The sequence below is a fragment of the Equus caballus genome, chromosome X (assembly GCF_041296265.1).
Source record: "Equus caballus isolate H_3958 breed thoroughbred chromosome X, TB-T2T, whole genome shotgun sequence".
Lineage (NCBI taxonomy): Eukaryota > Metazoa > Chordata > Mammalia > Perissodactyla > Equidae > Equus > Equus caballus.
Window position 1 is genome coordinate 106049642 of NC_091715.1, and position 20729 is coordinate 106070370.

The 20729-nt window shown below is 37.7% G+C and overlaps 2 protein-coding genes across 17 annotated transcripts in view; one reads left to right on the plus strand and one right to left on the minus strand.

Annotated features, from left to right (window-relative positions):
• The window catches only part of NUP62CL (nucleoporin 62 C-terminal like), a 113029-nt gene that overhangs the window by 84246 nt on the left and 8054 nt on the right, over window positions 1-20729 (minus strand). For 3 of the 14 annotated variants that reach the window (XM_070256677.1, XM_070256681.1, XM_070256675.1), the window contains exon 2: window positions 16250-16285. The gene's annotated coding sequence lies outside the window, so the exon portion shown is untranslated. 14 annotated transcript variants of the gene reach the window in all.
• DNAAF6 (dynein axonemal assembly factor 6) overlaps window positions 9453-20729 on the plus strand; it is a 35927-nt gene continuing 24650 nt past the window's right edge. Inside the window, exons 1-3 of one of the 3 annotated variants that reach the window (XM_023634484.2) lie at window positions 9453-9773; window positions 16276-16431; window positions 20014-20086. In XM_023634484.2, coding sequence (XP_023490252.1) covers window positions 16279-16431; window positions 20014-20086 — 226 coding nt within the window. In that variant the 5' untranslated portion in view covers window positions 9453-9773; window positions 16276-16278. Of the gene's footprint in view, window positions 9774-9929; window positions 10073-10619; window positions 10970-16275; window positions 16432-20013; window positions 20087-20729 lie in introns of those variants that run through there. The other 2 variants (XM_005614391.4, XM_070257968.1) reach the window with 2 other exon arrangements.

A 20729-nucleotide genomic window follows, 5' to 3' on the forward strand; every position in this document is an offset into this window, starting at 1 on the left:
TTTATAAAATGGAATATGACTAAAGATCACTCTTTACACAATAGCTCTGAAAGGCAATTCTAAGAAATCAGCTTGAAAAAATATTTCATCAAATTTAAGAGCCCCATTACTTTATGCACCAGTAAGAAAAAAAAACCAATCTGTCATAATTCTTTCTTATCACTTAAATTTTTTATACTTTTTGAAAGAGCTCTTTCCAATGTAGACATAGATTTTATTCAAACATGCATACATTAAGAAAAAAATATTCATAATCCAATTTTCAACTCAAATTTCTTGACATCTTCTGTGCCACCAGGAGCACTGTTGATGCAGTATTTCTTAAAAGAACTCATAAAAGAACTAAAAGTCATTTTTGCAATGCTTTCAAGCCAGCTTTGCAAATATGAACACTAGCCTCCTTGTGTCTCCCACTTCAGTATAATCAATAACTAAATTTGATTGACCATCTCCTCCATTCTCTCTCCACAACCACTGGTTTCTAGGAGTTAAAGGTGATTCCGTATTGTCTCAGGGATTTTTACCCAAGCCACCCATTATGCAAGTTTTCATCCTAGACATTTTGATATTACATCTGCATACAAGAACAACTATAATGTCACAACTGCCACCTGGCCAAAGGGGATTCTAAGACACCATCAACCGTTAAGACTCATTTCAATTTCAGATGTTAAAATATGAAAAATTGTACCTCTTAAAATTAATGAAATACAGTATCTTGAGTAGTGCTAGTTTCATCGGTATAAAGGAACACCTTCCCAAGGGTAACTCTAAAGGACATCATTTATCTGAATGTGTTAGTCATGACATGCTTATTTTTAAGTCATATACACATCTTAAAACTTCCTAAATGTAAGTTCCAAATGGTGATTTCAAGTGTAATAACTCAGCCCTGGAAGGCACAGAAAGGGGGCATTCTGAGCACAATAAGAGTATTTGCTGTATTTAGTCTTATATTCCAAAGGGTACCATTCTCTGGAAGTTATGTGATATGTTATTGTAAATTATATAATAATTATATATTATGTTATATACTACATATATATGTTATATGATACATAGTCTTATATTATATATAATATATATTTATGATATATAATAATGTTATAAACGTTGACAGAAAAACTCATTGTAAAACCATGGTTTTGATATTGTTATAGAAATTGAAATTTTCAGATTTAGGGATTGTCATCAATGTCATACTGCAGGCCAAAGGAAAGTATTCTGGTAGCCATCAAAAGGTGGAATTTTTTTCCTGTGCCCTTGCATTTGTGGACTTTCTATTCTTTTGGAAGTTATTTAAGAATCTCCCTGTTAAGTGTAGCATGCACCTTTAATTTTTTTCTGCCTGAGAAATTTAAGAAATAAAACCAAAAAAATCGCTTCAGGATAAAAACTGCATTTTTGTCACTAAGAATTTGGAAGTAAAGATTCTCTCTTCTCCATCTCATTTAGATCTCAAATCTTTTGCATCCTCATACTTTTTTATTCTTTTAAACTTTTTTGCCTAACCAGTTTCTGACAAAGGTGTTTAAAAAGTCTTCCATTATACTAGGGATTTTCAATTTCTCCTTATAATCCCATTGCTTTTTGCTTTATGTATTTCAAGACTATGTGGTTAGGAGCATGGATTCCAGGCTGATAGTCTCTTGGTAGACCCTTTCATCAGGGTGAAATGTCTGTTTATTACTAAATTGCCTTAAAGCATATCTTGTCTGACATTCATGTTGCCTCACAATTTTTCTTTTGGCTGGTATTTACCTAGTGTATCTTATTCCATCCCTTTGTTTTCAACCTTTCTGAGTCATTTCAAATACGGTTTTTGTAAATAGCAAAGCTGAAAAATTTTAAATGCAATCTAACAGTCTCTTAATGAGTGAGTTTAATTTATTTACATTTATTCTGACTACTGACACAATTGGACTTACTTCTTTCATCTTATTTTGTGTTTTTTTTATTTGCCACGTTGTATGTATCTTCTATCTATTTCTGCCTATCTGGATTGATGGAATTTTCTTTATTCTCTTTCTTTTTCCCATGCTTGGAAATTACATATTCTAATTATATTAATTTGTATGAGTTTCTCTTGAATTCTTTCTTTTAACATACAGACTTAAATTCATGTTTTTCTAACCAAGCCAGAAGTTAATCAGTATTCCCGATCCTTTTTAACAAAGAGGACCACAGCACACTTTAGCTTCCCCACGTATATCACTACTTTATTAAAAAATGGAAAACAGGGGCCAGCCTGGTGGCATAGTGGTTAAGTTTGCACACTCTGCTTCGGTGGCCCAGGATTTGCGGGTTCTGATCCTGGGCACAGACCTACACACCACTCATCAAGCCATGCTGTGGCAACATCCCACATACAAAATAGAGGAAGATTGGCACAGATGTTAGCTCAGTGACAATCTTCCTCAAGCAAAAATAAGAGGAAGATTGGCAACAGATGTTAGCTCAGGGCCAATCTTCCTCACCAAAACAACAACAAAAAAAGGGAAACAAGTCTGTACTCACTATACGTGGCTTTGAATGTGAATATCTGTCTCTAACATTGTTCAGTTCCTCCAGCCAACCTCTGTTTCTCTTCTAAGTGATCTCTCCTTATCCACACTGCCTGACTATGGGAGCTTAAAGTTGACAAAACTACAGCTTTTTATGTTGATCCCAGCTTACAGTTCTATCTTGAATGCCTTAATGCAAGCACACCTGTTCAAAGAAAGAAATACTAGATGATAAAGGGCTTCTGCAGAAAATCCACTAGGCCCAAAGAAATGATCGGAGTTCACTGAAAAGGCTGCTGCAAATGGGCAAATATTCCTTGCCTGGCAGTCCAGTCTATGTGGGGATTACTGAATTAACTAAACAACTGGATAGGAAGAAAACAACTCAATGAGGGCTGCTGCCTATCAGACTGTGCCAGTCACTTACATGCACTGGAGCCTCACCTTCCTCACCTCTAAAGCTCTGGCCACTGCACTAAGTGCATAACCAAAATGTTTTTTAAAAATAAGTTTACAAAAGGCCCTCCACATATATTACCTCATCTAATTTAACTTAATGTAAAGTGCTATATGAAAGCTTTCCAAAATACCATGCTGGAGTTCTCCTGTCAGCGAAGGATCAGCAAATCAGGGATATTTATGGTGCATTCTCTTAGCTGGCCCAGAGAGCAAACATAAATTGGATTTCAAATTATAATCCAAAAAAATTACTACACATCTTTCTCATTTTTCAGCATGCAAATTATCTTCCGTATGTACTTACCTATCATCATTCATTGATCCTAGGTGTATTCTGGGTAGTAAAAAATCTGACCGAGGATCAATAAATGATGGTAGGTCATCTCAGGACATACCACTTTACCACTTAAGTTCTTGAATCTCTTATATAATAGAAATGGGAAGAGATAAAAGATAGCACCTATTGGATTTGAAATTCCTTATCTTCTAACTAACTACAACAAATCATAAAGGTATTTTGATCTCTGTTCTATAGTTGAGGAAACCGAGGCTCTGAGATACTAAATCACTTCCCAAGGTCAAGCAACCAGTAAGTGAAGGAACTGGGCACAGTACTTCCATTTTAATACTAGCTTAGGCAACACATTATTAGGAAGATAAATCTGTCTTTCAAAAGGCAGAAGCAAAATAAGTTCAAGCCTGGGTATCTATTCTAAGCCATTTCAGCATAACTGTTCCAGGGGCTTCTGTCTCACAAAGTATAAACGATTTTTAGGGATCACTTATACGATTATTCCACTACATGACTTTGAGAAATGAGTGTCAAGAGGTGACTAGCATAGCAGCTCAGCCATGTAGTTTATTAAAACTTTTTCCTACCTTCTTGGAAGCAAATAAACTATTCTTCCTTGGAGGCAGCATACCCCCTAAACTGCCCAATTATGTGACTACCATCGAGTTCCACGAAGTCACTTCACCTTCTCAAGAACCTCATGACTAACGGATATGGCCCGAAAATTCACGCAAAGTGATTAGTCATGTTATAAAATCGTTCTTATAAACAGCAACTTCTGATAATACACGTGGTTCTTTAACATATCATTAATTATGGAACTAAGGAGAGAGGCAGAGAAGGAAAGGAAAAGTACAAATTCACTGAAGAAGCCCCTCGTTCCACCAAGAAAGCCTTCCAGAAATGGTACTAAAGAAGAAAGTAGAAAAGTCTAAACCTCAAAGTTCAATAGGGTCCTTATTTGCACTGATAGTTATCGTTGCCAACCGGGGAAGTAAAAACTGAGTAACTAAAGTTTTATTCTAAATGGTTTAGTTCCCAAAGATAAATCAATAGGGAGAGGTGAAATCAGCACAGCCATTTTGAAGGAAATAAGAAAAGATCAAATTTCTAATGGTGATCATTTTATGTCAAAATAAAATATAGGGCTACCGAAAATGGTACATTAATTTTGAATTCATATTAAACATCTCAAGCAGTATAACTTACTGATTATCTTTCACATTAAGTGCTTTTCTCCCCCTTCATACTATAATTTGTCAAAGCCATAAGTTCAGAATCTTATTTTAAGGGCTAGAAAAAGTTTTTTTTTTTTTTTGAGGAAGATTAGCCCTGAGTTAACTACTGCCAATCCTCCTCTTTTTTGCTGAGGAAGCCTGGCCCTGAGCTAACATCCGTGCCCGTCTTCCTCTACTTCATACATGGGACGCCTACCACAGCATGGCCTGCCAAGCGGTGCCATGTCCGCACCCGGGATCCGAACTAGCGAACCCTGGGCCGCCTAGACACAGAACTGCAAACTTAACTGCTGCACCACCGGGCCGGCCCCAGAGTTTTCTTTTTTAATCCCAAAATTAAGGTCGACTTTCCAAATATTAAAAGTGTGACACTGCAGAAGACTGTAAATTGCCATGAAACAGGCCTCATTCTCAGTGAATGCCTTTAGCAGTTACAAAATTGGAAAAGGAAGACGAAGAGTGGTACCAAAGGGGAGGGTGGGCAGCAGGACTCAGGAGAGGGACTATCTTGGAGGAGCTGAGAAGGACCCAAGAGAGGGCAAGCTGTGTGCTGGAGGAAAGGGGACTCAAGGGGGAGGAGGAATGGAGGACAGAGAGTCCTAAGGGAAGGCATGGCTATGTGGAAAGAGAGCGGAGGGACTCAATAGGGAAGAGCTTGGCTGGGGGTGAGGGCAGCAGGAGAGGGTTATGGGATGGGGGAGGAGAAAGAGAAGAAAGTAAAACATTTGAGAGAACTAGCCAAAGAAACAAAGGAGGAATGGCATTCAAATGCAAAAGACAACTTCAAAAACAAACCTACTTTTAGAAGAATCCTCCCCAAAACAATGGAGAAGTAGAGGGGGAAAAATAACTGGAAACTTCTGAAGCACAGTATTCATAAAAACCTTATACAAACATGCAAGTAATAGTAGTCACTTAAAGTCTCAAAAACTATCATTTTACAAGGAAAAATAGATCTGGCTAATATAACAATTAAAGTTTATGTTTTAAAATAAATCTCACTTTTCTCAGGGCTTCACTCCACAAAAACAAGGCAACCAAGTATACGCCTTTGAAAAATAAGCATGATTCTTAGGTTTTCAATTTTTTTTTATTGTGATAAAACATACATAACGTAAAATTTACCATTTTAACCATTTTTAAGTGTACAATTCAGCAGCATTAAGTACGTTCACAATGTTGTTCAACCGTCACCCCTATGTATTTACAAAACTCTTTCCTCATCCCAAACATAAACTCTGTACCCATTGAACACTAACTCCCCATTCCCCGCTGCTCCAGCCCCTGGCAACCTCTACTTTACTTTCTGTCTCTATGAATTTGCTTATTCTAGGTACTTCGTATTAGTGGAATCATACAGTATTTGTATGATTTATATGACTACTTGTAGATGTGAAACAACCTAATGTCCAACAACAATAGAGGCATGGAGATTTTTTAAACTGGTATAGTTATATGATGGAATACTTTACAGCAATAAAAAAATCACTAACTTTATCTACATTTATCAATATGGATAAATTTCAAAAACATATTATTGACCAAAAAAGTTGCAGAAGAGTAAGTACAATATATCATTTATGTAAATGTTAAAGGACATACAAAACAACATTATTTAAGTCATGTACAGCCACCTACATTTGAGTGCACTTAAAAACATAGATTGGAAAAATATATAACAACTTCAGAAGAACAGTTATCTCTGGAATGGGAAGGAAATGAGACTGGGAAGGGAAACAAAGAGATAACTGTAGTGTTTTAGTTCTTTAAATAATCATATCTAAAGAAAATATGGCAAAATATTAACCATTGTTAAATCTTTGGTAGTTGTACAGATGATGGTGTATAACAGTCTCTGCACTTTTCTGTTTGAAATATTTTCTAATTTTAAAAAGAGGGATTAGTTCATATTTTATAGCTTTTATTCTCCCAGTCAACCTAATCAGTTCCTTTATATAAAATTTTTAAATTACAAATGAACACACACTCATATAATCTTTGCAAAAGATATTCATAAAGAAAGCTAATGGGCATGAGTATTATTATGGCACTTGAATCTGCCATGATTCATATATTCTTTAAAGCAAATCATTTTGAAAACATCTATATCTAGTAGTTGAAAAAATACATTCAGGGCCAGCCCTGGTGAGCTAGTGGTTAAGTTTGGCACGCTCTGCTTCAGCAGCCTGTGTTCTGTTCCCGGGTGTGGACCTATACCACTTGTCCATCAGTGGCCATGCCGTGGTGGTGGCTCACATACAAAAAGAGGGAGATTGGCAGCGGATGTTAGCTAAAGGTGAACCTTCCTCAGCAAAAAAAAAAAAAAAAAAAATACATTCAACCTAACTCATATGTATAACAGCTATCATGGTTGATCACCACTGCCCTAGCACACAAACCTAGATGGGCAAATCCATACATCCAAGGAGGACAAAAACTTGCAGCTCAGGTCCAGATCCCTGGCCTTCCTATTAGGTTTCCTATTGAGTGTTGTAGAAAATAAAACTTGTATAAATGATTTGAAATAACCAAGACTTTACAGTGTTATTGATAACATGGAAGAACTGGAAATAAATCTTCTGTGGTTGTTTTAGTTAGGCTGAATAAATTCTGGCCATCTCACTCTATGTAATATTAGGCTGCTATTAATAATGAAAAATATGAAGACTATCAACAACATAGAAAAAATCCCAGAACAGTATTAAATAAACAAAAAACTGTAAAAACAGGGGCTGGCCCTGTGGCCAAGTGGTTAAGTTCGCGCGCTCTGCTGCAGGCGGCCCAGTGTTTCGTTGGTTCAAATCCTGGGCACAGACATGGCACTGTTCATCAAACCACGCTGAGGCAACGTCCCACACACCACAACTAGAAGGACCCACAACGAAGAATATACAACTATGTACTGGGGGCCTTTGGGGAGAAAAAGGGAAAAAAAACTGTAAAAACAAAGATTAAGATTGTGTAGAAATATGGGTACATATAGATAAAATGGAAGGAGAACAGAAATGTGTTATATTTTCGTAGCAGAATTGAGGAAAATTTTTCATCTTTCATTTCTTTTAATGCTGGTTTAATAAATTATTTAGTGTTTTAAAATGGTTTATCTATGTACTATAAAAGAATTAGCTAAACTATATCCCCTTTTCACAGCTATAATCCACAGTAACTTTTAGGTGTAGTTTTTATCTTTTAGATCTCTCAAATTTCATTAATTTAAAACCAAACTAGCAGCCAAAAACCAGAAATTCTGTTGCCTCTGCTTCTGGGACAGGCACGTCAGGGAAGCTCTCTTTCTGTTTCAACTTCAGCCTCCACATCTGACCTGCTGTCGAGGCAGAATGGACAAGAATATTAGGCTTAATCAAGCGAGTTCTATCTCTGAGATCCATTCACTGACAACATGACCCTGGGCAAGTCGCTGAACCTCTCTTATTTTTGTGTTCCTCAACTCCTAAGTTTCTGTATTTCCAAATTCTCCATGGAAGTCAAGTGACTCAAGATTCATCTCAGATCCAGGACCCATCCCCTATCTTCCTACCTCCTCAACCCTGGGGAAAACAGTGCTTAGCATTGGATTCCACCTCACAAGGGGCAGGCCAAAGCTTGAAGAGGCAATTATATCCCTAAAGATAAATAGCATTTGTTGCCCAAGAAGAAAACTATTATTTCTTGAATACCTGTGCATCTGGCAACATACCAAACACTTCATATACGCTATATGAACCACTTCCGGGAGAGGCGCACCACAGACTCACAGAACCGGTTCCTGGAGTAAGCCAGGGAAATCCGCATTTGTAATAATTATCCTTAGTGATTCCTAAACACACACACACACACACACGCACGCGCGCGCGCGCGCGCGTTTGAAAACAAAAGGTCTAAGACGAGTGTTTTTCAAACTCTGAATGACAATTCATTAGTAGGTTGTAGTCTATATCTTAAAAAATGTAACGGAAAAGTATCAGAGTAAATTGCATGTAATAAGTATGGGTTCTGCAAAATGATTGTCAATTGTATATTGTGTACGTATGTACTGGGTCACTACATAAAGTTTATTTCTTACTATGAGTCATAGCCAAAAGGTCCAAAAAGAACTAGCTAGGCATTAAGGACTTAGAATAATGCACAATGAAGCAGAACAGAAACAAAAAAAGCAAGCAAGAAGGAGACAGCATAGCATGTATAACTTAAGCTCCACACGTATCTAGAGAAAAAACAAAATCTAAGACACTTAAATTCTGATCATCTACCATCTAATTATGGTATAGGCAATTTGGCCAAAAAGCCAATAAGTCTACTCTAGCCAATAGCTTAAATATTGTACCTCCAATTTTGTTTACTGTAGGTAATAAGTAGAATGGACAAATAACTGAAGCTTCACTAACCCCTTCACCAGACGTGGTGGAAGCTAGAAAAACATGATAGCAGAAAGAAGGAAGGCAGTTTAGTTAATTCATAGTCGAATTCCAATCCCTGGATAACCAAAAGTAATTATCCATTAAAACCATCTTCTCTCTTTGCTTACAACTTTCAAACAATGGATGCAGGGCCCCACTATGGAACACAGCTAATCAGTCCAAATATTCCAAATACTTTTAAGCAATCCCTTTTTTCACCCTTTATTTAAAACCAAACCACGGAATTCACGGGAAACTAAGGTCACAACTATATCTCTAGGTGAAATGAAGACACTCAGATTGCCAGCGCGCCTGCTTTTCTGCACTCCAAGGCAGGAAAAGCTGGGCACCGGGTCCCTCGATGCTCCAGCAGCGGCAGCGACAAGTAGCTCCGGCCGGTACCTCACAGGATCCGGGTGCCGGCCGAAGGAGTGCTCCCCCTGGGGCTCTGGACCCAGAAGCCTTACCCACAGCAAAGGAAAAAAAAAGCGCGATCCTACCCTACACACACACACACACACAATCGCTTAGCCGGGACGGAACCACAACACGTGTCTCTGTCGCGGGGCGGGGAGGGGGCGTGCAGAGCTGCTGCAAAACCTTCTCAACCCCCGGGCCACGGAGCCTACTCTTCCGCCCCCGCTGCTCCCGATCGGCGGGAGAACGAGTCTTCCGATCTGGAATTCACATGCAGGAAGAGTGTAATGCTGAGCGAGCCTGCTGAGGACCCGGACAAACGCAAACCGGCAAACTTACCTTGGTGGCAGCCGCCGCCGCCGCTCGCTGTCGGGACTCCAAAGTAAAGCGGCAGGCCTCAGCGACTGCCTATCGGCCAGAGAGGCGGACCGGAGCCTACCTGGGCCGGAAAAAACCGTCCTCCACGGTGGGTAGATTCCAGCTGGAGTGACACTAAATGAGACCAGGGCTTAAAAGGGGGTCGACCTAGTTAACTGGAAAGAGCAGCCAGTGACCCCGACTGGCCCGCGCTCTGATTGGTTGATTCTGTGCTGTTTCAAAGGAGACTCTTCTATGACTGGCCAGGAAAGTCGAGCGGGAACCCGGCAGGTGGTGGGTGCGGGGAGCAGGGGAGGGAGACTAAGTTGTTCCCCAGGCAACGGAGAGACGCGGAGCTCTCCACAGTCTATTTTCGGAGCCTAGTGAGCGACGAGAAAATTGACCCAGGTGAGGAAATTCGAACCTTAGGAGGGGGACAAAAGGGGTCCCCAGATGCCGCGGCTATCACAGAAAGTAGGGAGAACTCTACAGGTACTTAGAACTCTGAGAGCCAACCCTGAGAGAGAAGTGACCGGTTCCTTAATTTCCCCTGCCGTAGTCACTCTAAGCAGGACGCAGCTTTGACAAACTCAGACTGTCAGGATATAAGAGATGGGGCAGTTTTACCATACAGGGGATGGTTGCTGGCCGAATGTCAGGAGGCCGAAATGAACATGTGAAGGTTTCCCAACGCCTTTCTCTCGACTCGTACACACACTTATGGTTGTAACACTAATTTGAGAGTGAAAACTGTTTCCTTATAGCTATATCCTTATATATATAGTTGGAGCAGCCACTGTCCCTTCTGTTTTACATGTACGGGTATGATTTATCGCGGACTAGCATGCCTTGGTTGGGATATATTTTGGGGGGAGTATAATGCTGTTCTGACTGAAAAAACTGGCCCATGCTCACCGTTACACCAACTTCCGGTGTGCAAGAACGTGACCCCTCTGACCCGACGGTTCTGGCGTCCTGCGTGCGCTGGTCAGATCCCTTGAGGAGTGAGAAGCAGTGAGACCACCTTTCCAGGGGTGGAGCGTGTACTTAGACTGCTTGTACCTAACAAACCTGCGACTCACCAGGGGTTGATTGGGAGAGTAAGTGTTATATGTCGTTGGACTGTACCTGTCAAAAGGTGAGGAGCTGTGTCGAAAAATGAAATCTGAGTGAGGAGAGAACTAAGTTTGACCAGAGAGTTGGGGTCATTTCTCCTGAGAGCTTCCTGTTGAGATAAGGATTCAGAACAAAGACTGTTTCCTAAAGAAATGAAGAAAACAGGTCTGTTGGGGAGAAAATTCCAAGGTACTGAAGGAAAACTCGTCTCAACTCCTTTTTACGTAGAGGTAGAATATGAGAATGAGACAGGGAAACAGGAAAAAATCGTTGACAAGTGTATTAAGATTGGCTAAAAGAAAGAATAATAGGGGCCGGCCCGTGGCGGAGTGGTTAAGTTGGCGCGCTGGGCTTCAGCGGCCCGGGCTTTCTCCAATTTGGATCCTGGGCGCCGACATGGCACCGCTTGTCCAGCGATGCTGAGGTGGCATCCCACATGCCACAACCAGAGGCACTCACAACCAGAATATACAACTATGTACTAAGGGGCTTTGGGGAGAAGAAGAAAAAAAAGAAGATTGGCAACAGATGTTAGCTCAGGTGCCAATCTTTAAAAAAAAAAAAGAATAGGGGAAATATTAAATCAAAAGAGGCTCATTTCTTGGCTATAGGTTTATGAAAAATTCCAGGCACTTTCAAAAACCATCTTCCATTAAATATAATTTAAATTTGTAACAAAAACTAAGCCCCCATAGTTACTTATGACAGTACATTTGATCACAGTGAAAGAGACCTAAAAGAGGAAATCATTCCTGGTATTGTAAAACAAAATCAAAATGAATTATTTTTAATGGGCAAGAATCATAGATGTGTATAGTTGTCAAAAATGTTACAAGAAATTAGCCAGTGTAACTTAATTCTGACATAGGCAGAGATGATGTTTATTTTGGTGTTTTCACAAGAATTGTAATGCAAGAATTGCTAAATAAGGTATTATGTAAATAAAGTTGAAGAAGAAATGCCAAATTTATTTGAGAGTAAATGGATCTTGAATACTTTGAAATCATCCAGCTATAAACAGGCAATACTTTGCAGAGGGATATGTGTTTACCTATTACACAAGTTCCCAAAGGATACTATTTGGTGATTCTTTATTACCCTGATTTTATTTACTATATATATTTTAATTAATAAGATGTCTTCTTTTTTAATAGTCTGTAATTCAAAGTTTTCGTTAATTTAACCTAGACTTATCTCCAATTAATTCAAGTCAAAGAACCATCCCAATTGACACCGTGGATAGAGGCAAATAAAATAGGAAACCCTCACAACCCAGAGGCTGACTTAATCTCACGTAACTAATATTCTCAGAACCATGGGTCTGGAGCCATCCTGGTTGAACTTGTTTAGTCCCTAACTGGCTCCAATGTTTTCGTAATGAGCTGGGTCTGAAGCATCTGCCTCTTTAGCTCATTGTCGCTGGTACCAAGAAAGATTCCCCAATCACTGCTCTACCTGTGAAGGTCTAAAGGCTCAGGTTGATGTGGGAAAATCAAAGTCTCTGTCTGGAAAATACTGCCACTGGAATTGATCTAGCAAAGGAGAGGGAGAGCAAGAAAAAAAAATGGCCTAAAAAATTTATTTTCTAAATAATCAAATCTCAAATAAAAGATTTAGCAATAGATTTTGTTTTTAATGAAACTCCTACTTAAATTTTCCTTAGTTTAAATTTATTCTTGGCTTCTTTAAGTGTCAGTGCCAGATGCAAACATAGGCAGTGTGCTCCAGAATCTTTTTTCTTTTGATCACTACACTGAAGTAGTCTAGGCAAAAGGAAGAATACATTCCAAGGTACAAAGGCAATAGATTATAGGGTATGTTTAATAAGCAGTTCAGTTTTTAACAGAATGCAGATAACAGTAGGAGAACAATAGGAGGGAAGGGCAGAAAATTAGGTTGTGGTTATATCCGGAAGGACCTTGATTGCAAGGCTCAAGATGAACTTAATGTATATCAAATTTACAAATAAAAGATAGCCCTACAAATAATAACACTGCACAGTTCAGAAAAAGGCATCTTGCTTTAGTTTTTCCAATGTGATCTGTTTGTGTCAAAGGAACTTTAATGTTTTTAATAAAGTTTAATAAATTATTCTTGTTTTATTAGACTTCTAAAAATGCTGGTAGAATCTTAATTTCCTTTGAATTTAGAATATTTTTTCCAAAAATTCATATCATAGTTTTTTGATACTTTGAACTATTTAGTTAATTATTCACAAAGTATTGGCGATGCTTTTGTTTCTCAAATTAAACTTGTCATGATTTATTATTTTGTGTTTACAGATTATTGTTACAATTGATATGGTAAAAATTATTTTTGCTAAAGAGCCAATTTTATTATTATATTTCTACTCCAGTTTAGCTAAGTGTGAATCTATGCCATTTTGTGCCGTCATAATTTGGAATTTAAGAAGTCCAATTTTTAATATGCTTCAAAATTACAGAGTGTTACTATAAACGATTGTGAATGATTTGTTTAACAAATACACTCAAACATATACATCCCAAGGAGTGGCATCTCCTTCAAAGCAGTCACTTTGGGAGGCTATCCACTTATTCTCATGCTGTTGTTATTGCTCAAATTACTTTTGAAATTACTCTTTTAGAATTGCCTTGGGCTGTAACATATTCTTTTAAATATCCTCAAAGTAGCAAATCTTCATATTTTGAAAGTAGATGTGATATCTAGATGTATCTAGAAATCACTTGGAGACAAATCTGATGTGTAATCAAACTGAGTGATATCATAAAGATACCTATTTTCTTGGTGATTCATATGAAGGCAATTCCAAAATATTTTGAGCATTGATAGCACAATTTACATCAGTGTATAACCTTCCAAGGTGACTACTTTGAAATACAACCTTCGTATGAATTTAATCATGCTTCATTCAGTATTCATCAGCTGCTGACTACACGCCGGTTCCAGTTATTGAAGATGTTCAGCCTACAGGTATAGCATCCCACTGCTCACATTGCCCTGCTTCTCACCAAATTAAAACGAGGCCAGAGCTCCTTCCCAGCTGGCGGGGATTTAGAATTAATCTGCTTTCTCTAAATCCGGTATTCAGTGTACCCACTGAACCAAAGCCTTCCTTCATCACCTCCACTGTGGCTGCCCAGGTGACATGAGAAAGCCTCTGAGGCAGTGCCTGGTTTGTTTTCTCCTTTCCAGCTGTGACATTAAGTCCTGTCCTATTCTGAACCTTCATCTAGCTTCCAACTCCCTCATAGTCCCCAAGAGCTGGACCCTGCCTCCTATCCCCCTGCCTGTGGACCAGGGTCCTACTTCACCCTAAATAAGCCTCCCCGTAACCACGAGTATTCAACCTTTCTTCCCTGAAACACTGCTCATGTCCCAAAACTCCCACTGCTATGGCCCTGCCAAGCAGATGAGAATGCGTGAATAGCAGTTCTGATTGCTACATCAGACACTGATCTGGGACTTTGGAGTACCCTTCCTCTGGGTTAGCTCTACTGGTTCCCATTTATTCCCCTCTCATCAACTCACCATTGAGCTCTCACAAGCCTCATCATCAAGTATTTGTGGGTGCTGGTACTATGTGCCAGCTAATAATGATATTTTTATATAGCTTTTCATATTTTAGCAAACTCTTTCACCTATGTTGCGTAATAAGCCCATCACAACAATTTTATAAGGTAGGTCATGCTGGAATAATAGAACAATTTCTGCTATATATATTTTTTAAGTCTCATTGTTCGTACAATCTCAACTCAAAATACTAATTATATCACTGCATCTGATATCTGGATCCATTTTCCCCTTTCGTTGTCAAAGGTAGAAAATGTTTCAATAAACTTTTTGCTTTTAATGTTAAGTAAATATTTAATGAACACATAATCAACCAGGACTTTTAAAATATAAACAGGAGCCTCTTTGTTTAATTTAGTATGTGTCAATTATTCATTTCCAGAGTAGGCTCCCAGACCATACTGTGAGAGAAGATTGTTTTATCACCTCTTATTTCACCTTTTCCAGTTTGATGAGTTTCCAATGTAATGAGTTTTATCATTAACTTTTTTGACATCATCATTAGACGTGATATTCATGCCCAGCAAAACACAATTTTAGAGGACCAATAATAGCTAACATATATTGAGTACTTCTTATGTGCCAGACACTATTCCAAGTACTTTTACACGTATTAAACTACTTAATCCTTGTAACAACCCTATAAGGTAGCACTGTTATTATTCCCATTTTATAGATAAGTAAGATAAGCATTACTCTTAACCACTGTGATATACTGCCTCTATGCTAAATGTACCAGGCAATTTAACATTTGTTTCAGAACTGTGACCTCTCTAATAAGCATTAAGATCAGTTTCCCATTTAAAAAAGAAAGTCAAAATAATGGTAAAACAGAAGGTTTGTAAAACACCAGCTGCATGCAGATTGATTTTGACAGGTAGATTGTCCCAGCACACATTTGAGAAGCCCTTTGCATTACTGTTCTAGGCACAATGCAAAAATTTTAGTGGATAATTTTATAAAAGCACTAAAGAAATGTCTCCTGTGAATTAATTTTATAAAATGTTTTAAAAATATCAGCAGAAATGTAGAAAAGATTCCTATTATATTTATGCCCAAATCACTAATAATAGGCTTACTTCTACAATCTTTATTCAGGTTATTCATTTGAGTCTGACACTTCCAAGATTTTCAAAGATCCTGAATTTCTACTCCAAATATAACTGTAGAGATTATTTAAAAGACTGATGTCTGGTTGTTGTGATTTTATTATTTATACTTTTGATGTATTATTTCATAAAATTTCCACAATAGACATATATAGTATCAGTATTATAATCAGAAAAACAATTAATTTATTTTGTATGAACTTTCACTAAAGTCAACAAACCAATATATTAGAGTTCTCAAATGGCAATATGCTAGGCATCATCAAGGGTTAATTAGGAATTTAAATAAAGCAGAATGTACAGGCCTGCCTGAGGGAAAAATGTGAAATGAGTAAAGTTCCTTGAGACATACCCCTCGGCAAACAGCCTATTCAGTTCACTAAAGGGAATGTACACCCTAGATAGCATACATGAGTCAGATGAAAAGGTAGTCTACAAAATGATGTTTCCGAATAATGATGTGCATTCTACACGACACCGACATACACTTTCTCTAGAGGCAGTGCTTAAGAATCTGTGTTTTTAGCTAACTGCCCAGGTGATTCTTAAGCACACTAAAACCTGGGAACCACTATAGTGGGTGCTCAATAATTGCTTGTTAGATTGAGCATGAAGTTTTGGTAAAGCAATCTGAATACTTGAGTTTACTTGCTGCCCCAGCTCTGTGAGCCAGCAAATACATATATCTGAAGACGTGTACAAGGATTTTCAAGAAAGAATAAGAGGTAATGGAGTGACCCAGGGAAAGAAGGGAGCTATGACAATTGAAAAAAATCTTCGTCTTAAATGAAATAGGAAACTAAAATACCTCTTTCTGATTGTCTTCTTTCTCAGAATATGGAATCTGAAAGTACAGAAAATAAAAGTATGGAAACTGAAAATGTGGGATCTGAAAATATGGAAATTGAAACCATTTCTTCAGTTTCAGCTCTCCAGGCCCTCTCTAAGCTACTTTATCCTGAAGAAGAGGATGATTTTGAGTCTGGACAGGTGATCGAATACTTACAGATGAATTAGTTCTGTTCAATTAAATTGTGAAACTGTACTTGAACAGCTTGTTCCAGCCTTGCTGTGTGAGCAGGGCCGTGTCATCTGATATATTCACGGGAGGTCCAGGGCTGATTATGCATGAAAGTGTAACCTCTAGTACATTTCTAGAAAACATAATTATATTTTTTCTAAACTACCTGAACACTGAATAGGAAAATAGTTCTGTAACTATGGTAGCAATAGCCACATTTCAAAATGTTTGTCATTTATATTTATGGCCATAGAATGCTTGACAACCATTTCAAAGAGTGGTAGCTGGGATTTTTAAGCCTAGACAATAGTTCTATAAAACAAGTAATTTCAATTAGACAGAATTAATTAGGCCTCCCAAACCCAGTCCCCTTAATTTTCTTTGTCTACACATGAAGGCAGAACAGAAAATATTTTGAACCAAATAATGGGACAAACTAGCTGCAGCCTACTAAAATTGGCTTCTGGGAACATGCGCAGATGGAACTGTGGAATCTCATTAGTTGAATAGCGTTTGGGGTCAGGACAGGTAACCCCAGCAGCAGCCAGGTGGGCTTCATTTTGGGTAGGAGAGTTCCATGGACCGACCTTTGGCCACTCCACAGTCACAAATTATTCCCAGAATAATCAAAATACTTTTATGTAACCCCTGCTTTCCATTCTCCTACTCTTTAGATATCACAAACCTTGGCTTTCAGACTGCCTATGTGAAGGCAAACAAAATTTGGGGCAGAAATCTCAGACTATAGCAGGATATATCGATTTGCTTTAAATAAATGAAGTTTTTCATTATTATGACCAGTTTACCATGAATAAACCATCTCCCGTGAACATACATATAAATTTGCTCCTCTCAAAATTCTTTTTTTGCCATAGTGTGGAAGAACAAGGATAATCTGAATAGGCAGAAAATTTAGTGGCTCAAATCAACACTGGATTGAGCTTGCACCCTCCGGGAAGAGCTTGGGTGAAACAGGGCAGACTCAAATAAGACATGCAATGGAAATAAAATTTGTAGAGGGGGGGAACTGAGCCAGCTTGTTCAAATAGAGAAAACTCAGGATGTTAATAACAGCATTGAATATATACAACAAACAGGACACAGGAGAAAAAGTTAGGAGCAATGTATCAATGAATTTGGGAAGGTAAGCTCACTTTTGCTACCTTAGCTGAAAGAGAATCATACATCCTGAGAAAGGTAGGGTTATGTCGCATAGAAAAAGTGTATTAAGTATTTGAGAAACAGTGATCTTGAATAAAGGGAAGTGGATTTTGTAACTGGAATAGATTCAGAGATAAGGATTTACCCTGGTTACAAAGCCTGTTCCCTTTGACGTTTATTTATGGCGATGTTTATTTGTATCTAGAGGTGTTTCTAGGGGAAAGATGAGTGCTTATGAGAGTAGAGAGACTAGGATCATTTTACCAAACTGTACAATTTATAAAAGAAAATTACTATAATAATGTATGATTTGGTATATCTGGGTTAGAAGCAATTTTGAGATAATTGGTCATTCAGACACTGCAGTACAGATATCATTAGAGGATATAGAATTGGAGTATCAGAACAGTGGGAGAATAATTAATGTTTCTAATGAACTATTAAATTTTCCAGGAGAGAAATGGCTTTTCATTTTTTAACATGTATTAATCTTGGGAACTGTGGAATGATTACAAGAATGATGGGTTTTTGAAAATATACTCTCTGAAAACATCATTAGAACTGTTGCATACACATTGGTTTATTTATGCTGTCCCCACCATGAATTGTTAAGAATCTGGGAGATTGGAAAGAGAATATGTCTGTTGTTTTTTAAACTCACAAGGGGATCATAAGACCTGTGGGAAATAAGGTTCACCCTCTTCACAGTCATTGTAACAAGGATGTTCTAACTCTCTTGCATATTACAAAGTGGCATGAATTGCAATGATAAATTGCTCAGATAATTGGTGTGGATTGATGGTAAAGGCTGAAACATATTCTTATAGAAAACAATTGCCAGATGGCTTTTAATGTTTTTATTATCCTGATCCCTTTTTTCATTTGAAAATTTTATTTTTAATCATCTATTTTCATTAAGTTAATAAACTGCAACTCCCCCTCTGTTCTGATATACTGATCAAATCATCACTGTCCATGCAGAGCATACCAATTTTTGTTAGGAATGTTCATGTTTTTATTTCTACAGATTTTAATTTTCAGTGGAAGGAGGCACTCAACAGAATAAGAGGCCCTCATGTACCAAGAAATGCTTTACCTTTATTGACTATTAGTGTTCTGATGATTAATAGTTTAAGAAAAGCATTACAAGTTTATATGACGTTAGTGATTAAAAAGGAAAAAAAATGTACAGACTATTGTCTTGGGATTTTCACATAAAAATGCCTGTAACGCCTTAGCACGCAGACATAGCACTTTTGAAGCACCTTTTTAGAAAGGAATAGTTACTGTCTCAGAAATTGTTGAGATGTTACAGATTAATTTCTTATTTATAGCTTTGGAATAGTTTAGCATAATAAAAATCCAGGTGAGCTTTTCCACCAGTTTTCAAGTTTCAAGGCCAGACAGTATTCCTCTTGTCAAAACAGGACATTATAACTTTGTACACGTCTAAAGTCTTGGGAGATAAGGGCAGGGGTCTGAGAAAGGAGAGCTAGAGGTGCTAGTTTGCCAGGATCCTAGGAGGTAAGAATTTTTTGACTGACAGCAATGAGTTGGAACTGCATAGTCTGACATCAGCAAGAACAATTAGTGAAAAATTGGGATTTTCTTAAAATATCAAAAAAAACCCTGAGAGGGACCAATGAAATGGTTGCCACCATACTATGGTATAATATGTGTTGAAAAAAGAAAAACTGTTCTTGTACTGGTGAGTCAGGGACAGTCCTGTCGGGATATGTATGCTTGTGCAGAAGATGGCAAAATAAACTTGAACCTGTATGAAGACTGAAATGGTCCAGCATGTATTTGACACTATTAATTTAGGGTTGCTGTTTAAATTCGCTAGTGTCATGAGGTGGTGGGATGAGAAAGTGTTTCATACCCACAGTGGAAAGAAGTAAAAGCTGTTATCAGGACTTTTGAATGAGTCAATCGATGTTTAAATATTTAGATTCTATTTAGTGTTTGTTTTTATTTCTGTAAAACTTTCCCATACGTCTATCACCCATCTAACTATGACCAGACAATGCCAAAACCCAAAGGTGTCTTATACTAACCCTTGGTTCTGACCTTCAAAGAGATGAGTGTGGCTCACTCCCCTAGCCCCAGGAATACATGATTCACTGGGCTGGAACTGGGGATTTAGTTTGATCAAAGATCACTTCTGCCTTAGGGTCTATTAAACCAAATACTTTTTGAAAGGACAAGGAAGACAAATTCAAAATAATACTTGACATCTGTCTCTCTGTTATATAGCAATGATAGATAATTAACCTGGGAAACTCTATGAAATTTTAGATGGAAAGGCTATCAAGTTTAAAGTATTACTGGTCATATAAGTTATAAAAGTGGTAATTACAGAATGTTGGACTGTTTTTCTTTTCCCCTAGTCAACCTGTCCATCTACCATTGGAGCCATGGATCCTGGGAATATTGGACCAAGCAAAACAGAAGAGTTCCAAGGCGAGTTATTTAACAAAGAGTATTGATCAATATAATCAGCATAATCTTTTCTTTGGGAGAAAAATTATAGGGAGAGTAGTACTAACACTAGCACTTATTAAAGATGAGCTCAAATAATTGTGGAAATGATGAACAGCCATTTACATATAAAGATGTTGTTTTTACTCTACTGTTGCAAGTAAGTCATTTTTCCAGTAAGGGAAATTAGTTTGTCTGGAATTACTCACATTTTGGGGGTATATTTCCTGAGATGGAAAGCCAAGAAAGTCACATGTGATTAAATAACTTTTTTATTCTTGAAGGTCTAGTTACTAAGATGCTTAGCTTCTTCACCTTCTACCCTGCTATATTCTGGCGATTTCATAGAATTCATTTATTAAGTCATTGAATAAATATTTTTTGATAGCCTATTATGTACCAGCAGTATGATCATCTCTGAGACTACGATAGAAACCAAAATAAAAAAGGTCTCTACCCGCAATGAGCTAATAGTCTTTTGTAGAACACAATAAAACAACTACACAATTTTATCTTACGTTGAAATGCTTATAAATTAAAGCCCATAAAGTGACTTATACAGTGACAGTTCCAAGAAATATTTTTGGGATGTTTCCCAACATTTTGGCTTATACATTTTCACAGA